General features: G+C 56.2%; 1 protein-coding gene across 1 annotated transcript in view; it reads right to left on the bottom strand.

Moving 5' to 3' along the window:
• Positions 1 to 5,592: 5,592 nt before the first annotated feature.
• The window catches only part of LOC308671211 (maestro heat-like repeat family member 5), a gene marked incomplete at both ends in the record, with an annotated part of 39,357 nt that continues 34,433 nt past the window's right edge, over positions 5,593 to 10,516 (bottom strand). Inside the window, 5 exons of the mRNA XM_081333310.1 lie at positions 5,593 to 5,850; positions 5,932 to 6,054; positions 6,869 to 7,254; positions 8,934 to 8,986; positions 9,304 to 9,397. Of these exons, the coding sequence (XP_081189436.1) occupies positions 5,593 to 5,850; positions 5,932 to 6,054; positions 6,869 to 7,254; positions 8,934 to 8,986; positions 9,304 to 9,397 (914 nt within the window). The remainder of the gene's footprint in view (positions 5,851 to 5,931; positions 6,055 to 6,868; positions 7,255 to 8,933; positions 8,987 to 9,303; positions 9,398 to 10,516) is intronic.

Here is a 10,516-nt window from a genome sequence, read left to right as displayed (position 1 = left end):
TAAGAGTTTAGATCTTGTTTGTTCCCTCTACTCTGTGTATTGAGCTATTTTTCTCCTTGTGTTTTGAAGGCAGCCACTCTTGCTAATCAAAGGAAAAGAAAAAGAGGGTTTTGTTGCCTTAAATCAGCTTCCCCTAAATTGCTGCATTTTGCAAAATACTAGCTGGCCAAATGCTCCTTTGGGCACATTCCTTCCAGCACATCTGCACGGAGTTTACAATCACAACCTTTTCTTCCTCCTCGTTTTCTCATCCTCCTCGTTTCCGTCATAACTCCCCCTGTAGCAACTCCCCCTGTAGCTGTCCAGGCGGTCAGTGCTTTGCACAGAGTCTCGGATGCATGTTTGTGCCGCCTTTCAATGGGAGATGCAGAATATCAACAACACCTTGGCACACAGATATAGTGTTGTTTCCAAAACCTATCTGCCTAAAGCAATCAAAGCATATTGAAGATACATGTTTTTATTTGCATGCCATCAATTATCCACCACCCCAGCAAAGCTCTGATGGCCATGAGCAACAGCAGAACACGGCTTGTGTGCTTTCAGCCCCCACCCCAAAAGGCAACCGCAAGCCAAAGGAAAAAGCCGACATGGTAGAAAGTACAGCGTGACATCAGAATATTTTGGATGAATCCATCTGCGAGACATTGTTGATCTCTTCTTACTAGATCAGCCTGCCAGCCATATTCTTTCCGAGATATGGTCAGTGAATGAAAACAAGTTGGTTTACTGGGCCAAAAATCCCAGACTGAATTTTCACCCAAGGTGACTTCAGCCTGCTGTGAATATTTTCTTACACTTTTAGATGTTCACCACCCATCCCAGAGATACTGAACGCAACTTACAGATGTATTGGGGAGCTGGGGGGCACCTTTATTCACCACAATAGGCTCTGGACTTATTGTATTGCTTTCCATTCCACAGATTTTAGCATTAAGCTCCTAATCCTGTTTGGAAAAGGCCTGCTAAGATGGGACAGTCACCTGCTCATCAAGGTTATTGGCTCTCTTTTTGAGTCCATCATGGTTTCCTGACGTCCTGCTGTTTGCAACATGTGGAAGGACTCGGTGAAGCTGTGCGTGGCTGCCAGGATGTCATTCTCTTCTATGGAATCTCTGGGACCGAGGCGTAAGGAAGACCCCTTGGAAGGCTGGGTGGAGCCACCGGCAGGGCAGTGGGGGGGGGGGGCTGTGAGCCTCCTTGCGTGCTCAGGATGGATGTGGGGATTCCAGGCAGACTCAGAAAAGTACAGAGGTGACAGAAGCAGAAAAAAGACAAGCCTTGCCATCATGTCGCTCTGTGGAAGAGGCTGGGCCTCATCAGGGCAGCCTCTAGCGCAGTGGTCCCCAAACTGTGGGCCGCAGCCCACTACCAGTCCATGGCCTGTTCTTAACTGGGCCGCATGAGTGGCTGGCTGATACATGCAGTAAAACAGTAACTGGGAGAGGGACCTTGGAGTCCTACTAGACCAGGGGTGTCAAACTCAATTTCCCTGAGGGCCGCATCAGAATTGCGGTTGCCCTCAGGGGGCCGGGTGGGTGTGGCCTACTGGATGGGCGTGGCTAGAGGGTGTGGCCTACTGAGTGGGCGTGGCCAGCTCTACATCGTTGGCATCAAGGGTGCCTATGGGGGCCCGGGCAGGAGTGGGACAGATCTGAGGGTCTCTGGCAGAAGGAGGGTCTCTGGGCCAGGGCCAAGGCAGTGGGGGCCATTCCCTCACTGTTTCCAGGATGGCTTCGCGGGCCACATGAAACCACTTTGTGGGCCGGATCCGGCCCCCGGGCCTTGTGTTTGACATGTCTGTACTAGACGATCACTTAAATATGAGCCAGCCGTGTGCGGCAACAGCCAAAAGAAGCTAATACAATCCTTGGCTGTATAAACAGAGGCATAGAATCAAAATCGAGTGACGTATTAGTACCAAGGCCACACCTGGAATACTGCATTCAGTTTTGTTCACCACATTACAAAAAAGATGCTGAGACCTTGGAAAAAGTGCAGAGAAGAGCAACTAAGATGATCAAAGGCCTGGAGACAAAAACGTATGAAGTACAGGGTGACCAATGACAGCAGCATTCCAGTATTTCAGAGGTTGCCACACAGAGGAGGGCAGCAGAAGGCAGGACAAGGAACAATGGATGGAAACTAATCAAGGAGAGAAGCAATCTGGAAATAAGGAGAAACAATTAAACAGGGGAATAGCTTGCCACTAGAAATCGTGGGTGCTCCACCACTGGAGGTTTTTAAGCAGACTAGACAGTCCCGTCTGACATGGTAGAGGGTCTCCTGCTTGAGCGGGGGGGGGGGGCTGGACTAGAAGACCTCCAAAGTCCCTTCCAGGTCTGTTATGACTGAACTGAAATAGCAACTCTCTCTGGCGGGTGACACCCCCCCCTCGCCTACCCTGCACCCCCGGTCTTCTCCCAGCACATTTCGTATGATCGAGGCCACCGGAGCATCCCGGGCCAGGTGGGCGGCAGCCGGAGGCTCCGAGGCCCGCCGCGAAGCCAGTCGGAGCTCTGCGGGCTGCAGGAGGCGCGTCCCGGCAGGCGGCGATCCGCGTGCGGCTGGTCCCGCGGCGCCAACGGAGCGGCCGTTGCCGGGGCGACCGCTGGACGCCCGGCCGGGAGCATGGCGGCGGCGGCGGCGACGGCGCGCAGAGTGCCGCTGGGCAGGGAGGCGCACGGCGTCTACAGCCTCTGCTTCGGCGCGAGCGGCGCGCAGCTGGCCGCGGGCTTCGGCGACGGCGCCGTGCAGGTAGCGGGGGCCGGGCGGCGGGCGCCGGGCGCTTTGAGCGAGGGCTGCCGCCGCCGCCCCCCGAGTTCACGCCGCTCTCCCCGCAGCTGGTGGACGCCGGGACGGGCGCGCCGGGACCCTGCCTGCGTCCGGGCCGGCGCCCGCGGCAGGCCGTCACCGCACTCGGCTTCCATCGCGCTAAGCCCGGGCTGCTGCTGGCCGCCGGAGCCGATGGGGTCGTCGTCCTCTACGACCTGCGCGCGGGGGGCGCCGCGGCCTCTCTGAGCGGTGGGTCAGCTGGCGGGCGGGCGGGCGCAGGGCGGGCCCTTCGCTCGGGGCTGCGGACACCCCACTCCCGGCCCCGCAGGGAGCGCCGCGGCCTCTCTGAGCGGTGGGTCGGCAGCCAGCGGGCGGGGCTGCTGACTCCCCCCTCCCGGCCCCGCAGAGGAGGAGAACGAGATCCACGCGCTGGACTTCTGCCGTGACGGCAGCGCCTTCGCCACGGCCGGCAAAGACCGGCACATCCGCCTCTACGACAGCCACACCCACCAGGTGAGCCACGCCCCGGCCTCCCGCCCCATCCCCGAGCGCGCCCTCGCCTCCCGCGCTCCCCTCCTCCTCCTCCTCCTCCTCCTCCTCCTCCTCTCTTCTTCGCAGCTAGTCCACGTGGTGCGCGCGCCCGACTTCATGGCCGGGGACGAATTCACGCCCTTCAGCGGCCACTCCCGGCGGATCTTCGCGCTGCGCTTCCACCCCACCGAGTTGCACCTCTTCCTGACCGGCGGCTGGGACAACTCCGTCAAGGCAAGTGTCGCCCCCCCCCGGGCGCGCTGACCCTCCCGCGCCCCCCCGCACCGCCGGCGCCCGGCTCTGAGATTGGCTGCCTGTCCTCTGCCAGGTTTGGGACAAGCGCGTGCCCAAAGGGGCGCAGAGCGTGATCAACGGGCCCCACATCTGCGGTCCTGGGATCGACGTCAAGGTGCGTCCCGTCTGAGGCGTGGGGTGGGGGGGAGGGGATTTCCACCTTCGCAAGAGAAAAGGATGCGATCCTGCGGGCCAAATGGAGTGAGTGGGGGGCCCTCTCTTTCCTGCTTCCCCAAGGCCTGGGGCTGCCCTCCAAACCCAGATCCTCCAGGCTCAGCAGATGGCAAGGTGAAGCCTCGGGTCAAGCAGGATGTGGGCTTCGGCGCTGGCAGTGGCATCCTCTGAGCATTCCCAGAGGGAGACACGCCTGCGCCAGGTGCAGACTGATCTCTGCAGCAGATGGAGAGACCCAAAAGGGCAGCGCATGGGAGTCCCCTCCTCCCCCACCCCTTGGGCTTCCAGGCGAGGCATCGGATGCAAATGACTTCAAAGCTTCAACTGTAGGCTACGAGTCTTTGGGTTCAGCGCTCCACCAATTACTCCAAACGGAAGCAAATCTTGTGCCAAAGAGAGAGGACAGTGAGGTCGCACATTTGCCTCCCCCCCCCCCAAATAGGGAGAACATATCCTGACTGCCTCCTGGGTGCCTCGCAATGCTCTGCAACTCTGGGACCTGCGGATGTCCAGGCTGTGGCAAAACGTGCCCTTTCCTGGCAACCCCACCCAGGGAGAATTTCTCTACTCAGCCCAGTTCTGCACTGAGGATGTGGTGGTGGCCGGGGGCAGCGGCACCAGTGGGGCGGGGATTATCCACACTGGAACAGGCCAGGTAAGGGGCGTGCGGGGGGAGGGGAAGAGTCTCAGGAGCAGCTAGTGCAGGGGTGGCTGCCGGTCGCAGCCAGGATCTCCCTCCGCAGCCCCTCTTGGTTTTGCCTTGATGCTCACAGGTGATCGGGGAGGTCCTGCTGTCCAACAAGCCGGTGCACGTGGTGGCGTCAGCTTCCAGAGGGCAGCCCGTGGCCGTCGCTGGTGCGGGTGGAAACCTCTACCTTGCAGAGCTGCACTGAGTCTCGAGGCGCCTTGGCTGGCAGCCGAGCCGGCAGGAGGCAGCCCTTTACAGCGGTGGCCTCAGTTGCGGAGGCAGCAGCTTTGTGGCTGTTCCGGCCTGTCACTCTGGCCCCACTTCATGCCCATTTGGCACCCCCTTCTCCCCCTCTCATGCTTATTGCTCTGACCTGCCCTTTGCAGTGTCGGGGGCGCTCCCGTACCTTCCCCAGGGATGGGGCGCCATTTGGGCCTGAGGCATGTGGCACGTGGGGGATGCCCACCTGCCAAGGATGTGTGCAATAAAGCTTCCTAATGCCCGGTGGGACCCGTGTCTGAGAAACAGGAGCCGTGTTGCCCACGACCCGTAGGAAAAGGCGAGGAGGAGGGCTGGGTGCTTCAGCTTCGCTTTGGTGTGGAGGTCCCATCCAGCCTTGCGGAGCCACAGAGAAACTCAGGCTCTGCACCCGGCGGGATCCGGACAAGGGAGAGGAACAAGTATCGGTGCAGTTTGGTGCTTCTTGGCTGAGCTGAGCTGAGCCTGGAATAGCAAGTGGAGAAATGGCTCCCAAGCAGGACAGGATTGTTTGAGCCGAACCCAAACTGGCCTAGGCTCAGCTAGTCTTTCACAGCTTTTTCCCTCCTTTCCTGATCTGTAACCCAACCCAGCGGGGCTTGTGGGAGGGAAATCTCCTCTCGGTTTGCAAAGAAGAACAGAGCCTGGCTGACTTCGGTTTCTGGTGCTGATCCTACTCTGCACCTGTTTCCTACCAGACTTCAGGTGTCTCCTAGAACCGGATGTCTGAAATCCCTGCCTTTTCACTCTTTTGGGGGTAGGGCAAAAGGAGGAAGGGCTCCCTTTTTAGAGGAGCCCTAAAGACACCCCCCCCCCGCCCAGGGTGGAAATCCGTGTGGATGCATCCAGACAGGCTGGGATCCTGGCACCATTTAAGGCGCTTCTGGGTTGAAAGGGTTAGCCGGTGGCATCTGCCTTGCCCAGGGGGCAGCCACGGGGGCTCCTTTCCTCTCCCTGTCAAGGAGCTGGAGGGAATGAGAACAATCGTGTCGACCCAGGAGTGGGTCTGTCTGGTGCGTGGCGGCTCTGGTGGGATGCCACCCACTTGGGTTCCTCTGAATCCACAGGAAGGACCAGCCATCCGGCTCAGATTCCCAGATGCGGTTGAAGAGCTCCTTTGTGGCAATGGCCTATTTTTGGAGGAAACTTGGAAAAGAGGTTTTAGACCATTTGCGTCTACCCTCAATTTATGTAAACGGTGTACGAAGCACCTCCCACCCACCCCCACTCTGTTGGTTCCTGGCCCAGTTGCAGGGATCCCACTGTCCCTCGCTGCTGCCGCTGCTGCCGTTGGGGTGATGCCCACGTACACGCGTCACTCTGATAACATTCCACTGCAGGGAGAGTCTTGAGAGAGATTTATTTTAGACCAGGAGCAGTCTGGTTTCGAATGTTTTCAGCAGCCTCACTGACTTGGAAACTGTCCCGGAAAAGAACTGAGCAGCTCTGGGGTTTCCTCTCTTGTGGGGGGGGGAGCTCTCCAGAAAAGAGGGGATTCCCGCCCCACAGCCAGGATGTGTTGGAGGATTAACCTGGGGAAGACTGGGGACAAACTCCTCCACCACCAGCCCAGCAACGTCCTCGGAAGGCAGCTTCAGCCTTCTTGGCCAGCTCCCTCAAGCAGGGAACCCCGCAGGGCTGGCGCTACAACCGTTTGCCGAGATCAGACGCCGACGGTGGAGCGCAAAGGCAGGCGGAGATTTCCCAAGGTGGCGCTCTGACCAGGAGCCCCCCTTTGGATCCGGGGATCCTGTGGCCTCACCTGTCAGCTGAGCACAAGGAAGGGCATTTCAGGACCTTATTACTACTGCCACCCTGAGTCCAACCCCCTTAGCTCTTCCTCCTCCTCCTCCTCCTGCCCTCCCTCAGACAGGGCTGGCATTCCAGACATCTTGCTGCTCCCTTGGGCCTTCACACGGATAATAATACCCCCCCCCTCCCGTGATGAGGGGTCCCATTTTAGGCCTTCATTTCCAGGCCTGCGTCAGAAGCTTAAAAAAATGGGTTCGACTCGGGTGGGGGTGGGGCGAAGAGTTGTGGTTGCAAGTCCTGGGAGACTCTGCCTGTAAGCCCCCTCCCCTTGTGCGAAGGCCTGAGGCGTTCTCCCGGCAGCTACCTTCATGGATGCTCCGGAAGATGCCTCAATACCGCGGGCTCTGCTTCCCTCCAGTACCGGCAGACGTGGAAGCGAAGACCCCCGGAGGGGCTTCGAGGGAGCACGCCCTCTCTCTCTCGCTGGCTTCGCTGTGCTGCTTCCCTGCGGGGGTCAGAGGGCGCAGAGACGTTTGCCGAAGCGGCGGGTCTTTTGAGGGCCTGCCCAGGGATGACCGTGAGCGCCCAGTGCCTGGGTTCAACCGAGCTGGGCTGGGGATTCGCAGACTGACCTCGCTGGGCAAGTGTCCGTCTGACTTGCTTGGGGGTGGACAGGCCCAGAATCCCCCGCTCCTCCAGCGTGGATCGGCCTGGGTGTGGGGACTCAGGGGGCAACAGCATTGGGCTGGCAGCTCTACTCTCACACTCCAGGAGCAATTTCTCTGTGGTGGGAGGGGGGAGACAGGCAGGGTCAACTTTGTTGCACCCCTTCCCCCCACGCCGTGCATTGAAGCAAATGCTGCCCTTCAGCCAGTCTTGCGATGCGCTTGTCTTTGGAAAGGAACTGGAGAGAACGAAACCAGACCCATCCCTGCTCTGGTGCAGACTGGGAATGTGGAGTCCGGCCATTTTCTTTCTTTTTCAGCATTGTTTTTTTTTAATCCCATTTATATCCTGCCCTTCTCCGAAGACTCAGGGCGGCTTACAATCTAAAGCACAAATCAATGTGCTTAGCAATAGCCTTCATTCTATGTATATGCCTGCTTATTAGGGCTTCCCCCCCCAGCGGCATTATTACAAAGTCAGCTTATTGCCCCCAACAATCTGGGTCCTCCTGTTTACCCCTTGTGATGCTGTGTGCATCTGCAGAAAGATTATTCACATCTTCCACCCTGCCATTCCTTCTCCCGGCCAGTGGGGGACACAGTGCTGCCCCCCCTCCCCACCCAGCAGGCCGCCTGAGTCGAGGACAGAGGTGGGGCAGAGGCCGGCCAGGCCTCTCTGTTTCTTGGAGGGTGGAGGTTGGATACTGGGCAGCCACGGGAGGGACTCCTTGGCAGTCCTAATGGCTCTGCTGGTGAGAAGTGACTGTGAGATGCTGCAACCGGTCATAAGGAGGCAAGCTTCTGGCAATCTGGTTATAACCAAGCAGGTGAGCTCCCCCCCCCCCCGGCTCCCAATTTTGTTAAAGCTTTAAAATTACAAAATAAGCTTTCAAATGAGAATCCCAAGGCTGATCCGAGAGCTGGACAAGAGCTGCAGAGGCGAGAAGGGCACCGTTGCCCTCGGGTCTGGCCTGCTACACTTTTTCCTAGTGGGGTTCCATTTGGGTGCCCAGGAATTTCCAATGTGGAAAAATTTCTGCCCCCAAGTTGGTACCTCTCCTTCTTTCAGGGAGGGGAAGGCAAAGGCAAAATGAAGCAAGGGAGGGGGTGGCTTGGAGGAATAAATACATGAAAAAGCAGTAGATCATATGGCCAGAGCGCAGTCTGAATGTATAGGTAGCCCACATGTCAACCAGAATTAGGGCTGACAACTCCATCACTCCGTGGCATGAATGTAAAGTGACATGTTACTATGCCCAACATGTTAGTTTGTGAGTTCTGGTGTCAGTTCTTTAAAATATTCAATTTCTATAGCTGCCCATCTCAACCAACTTGTTAAGCAAATCATCCGCAATCATTAACCATGATTTCCTGCTGGCTTCCCCATTGATTTTGCTTGTTGGAAGCTGCCTGTGAGGGTCACAAATGGTGATCATGGCATTGTGGGATGCTGCAACAGTTGCATCTTTGATGTAAGTCTCCTTTTGAGCACATAACGTCTAACAGGACTATAGTAGGGACCATAATGGGCCCACTGGCAGCCCATAATGAATTCTGGTCTTACGGACTTCAGTGGATCTGCATTTTACTGCATGCAAAGAATCCCCTGCCCCAAACACTCTTTTATCACTTAGTCTGTTTTTTACGGGGACTACCTAAGGCAAGCAAGTTCTTTTGCAAGGAGTAGCCACAGTGCCATTCCCTGGAAAAGTAATCGGTGTGAGTGTGTGTGTTGTGTGAGCATGACAGGGATTATCCAAGGAAGGAGCCCAGACCCTAACCCACCCATGCCTCACCTGGGATGCTGGTGTCCCTTGTGTGTGGGTCCTTCTCTCCGGCTCCGGCCAGCCTGTTAGGGCAGAAGGTTCTTGAGCCTTTGCTGTTCCCGCCGGCTTCTCTTCGGGGCCGCCATCCTCTCCCCATAGCTGGTTCCTACCCTTTCTGATCCACTGGAGCTGACATTTGTTACGGGCCTTGGGGCCTTCAGGGAGTTGCAGCCCCCACCTCCCCCCACCCCGGCTATGGTCCTCTGTATAGAGGCAGTTCCCCCCCCTCACCATGACCACCCCTACCATCCTGGTGTTGAGACCAGGTTTGCCAGGAGAACTTGGCTTGTGTTTCCTTGCTTTGAATAAGATTTGAGGTTGATGCCTTCTTGTTCCTCACCTCCTTTTCACGGACAATTTCTGCAAAACTACCCGGTAGTTTTTTGCAAAATGGACCATGCTGGTATCTGAACCTGATTCCATCTTCTGAAAAACTAGAACGAAGTGAGCGTACAGATTACAAAGAAGGCTTTCAGTGAACCCAGAAGGTTACAGTGAGCCCCAGTTCTGCTGAGATTGATGGGGATTTTTAAAATCAAAGCACCCAAGTATTTTCTGGCGCTTGACTAGCCTCACAAGAACCAGAAAGAACGATTTTGGAGAACAACGGGCTCAGCCCACCCAAAGGGCTTTAAAGTGAAACCGGAGGGGGAGAAAACCAAACTTTGCCACCTAATCCCAAACATAAACCACCAAGGGCAATCCACCAAGTGGTAAGAAAGCAAGGGAACTCGGGTCCAAAACGGGAGAGGTAGGAAGCAAGCGCAGGCCCGGTCAAAACTTGGGTGCCTGCACAACTGGCGCTTGAACAAACAGGGCAAACTGGACATCCAGGCGCATCAGAGCAAATACAAGATTATTGCCGTTATCAAAACTGGGCGGGATTAAACCCATGAATGGAACATACAGCTAGAGGGATTTAAATTATTCAAAGGAAACAGACCTTATAAAAGAGGGGACGGTATTGCATTATATATGAAATAGCTACACCGCTACAGAAACACACACACGGTCTCTTGCTATGGCATATTTTCATGCATAGTTTTGGTTATCGGTAAAAGCACCCTTTTTATTTGTTGAGATATTTAAAATTAGTTTTTTAAAAAGTTATGCAGATGGGTTGACACTACTAGTGGCAAGACTATTTGTGCTGGTCAGGAATTCTTGCTGAATGCAAACTGTGTCAAATGGGTGATCCAAACACAGACCCACCACCACCACGGGTGGAGCTTTATGGACCTCTTAATATTCAGGAAGTTAAAAACCACCATTTTTTTTCACCATGTATTTATGATCGCTTAATGCTCAAAAAATTATCCCAGGGAGGGGGAACCCAGGCTAACGAAAGGACCAAGGCAGGTGGGGGCTTTAGAAAGATAACTCCAAACTTGAAATAGTAGAGGAATTTTCTGACCACGAGAGCAGACTGTGGAACAGATTCCTGCAGTTGGGGGGGGGGGGTGCGGGGGGGCTTTCATCATTGGAGGGTTTCCAGCAAAGGTTGGACACCTTTCCTCTGGGATGGGTCTGAGGAGTCTTGGCTGGGGCAGGGG

This window comes from Vipera berus (assembly GCF_964194415.1).
Source record: "Vipera berus genome assembly, chromosome: 7".
Taxonomy (NCBI): Eukaryota; Metazoa; Chordata; class Lepidosauria; order Squamata; family Viperidae; genus Vipera; species Vipera berus.
This window is presented reverse-complemented; position numbering and strand designations above follow the sequence as displayed.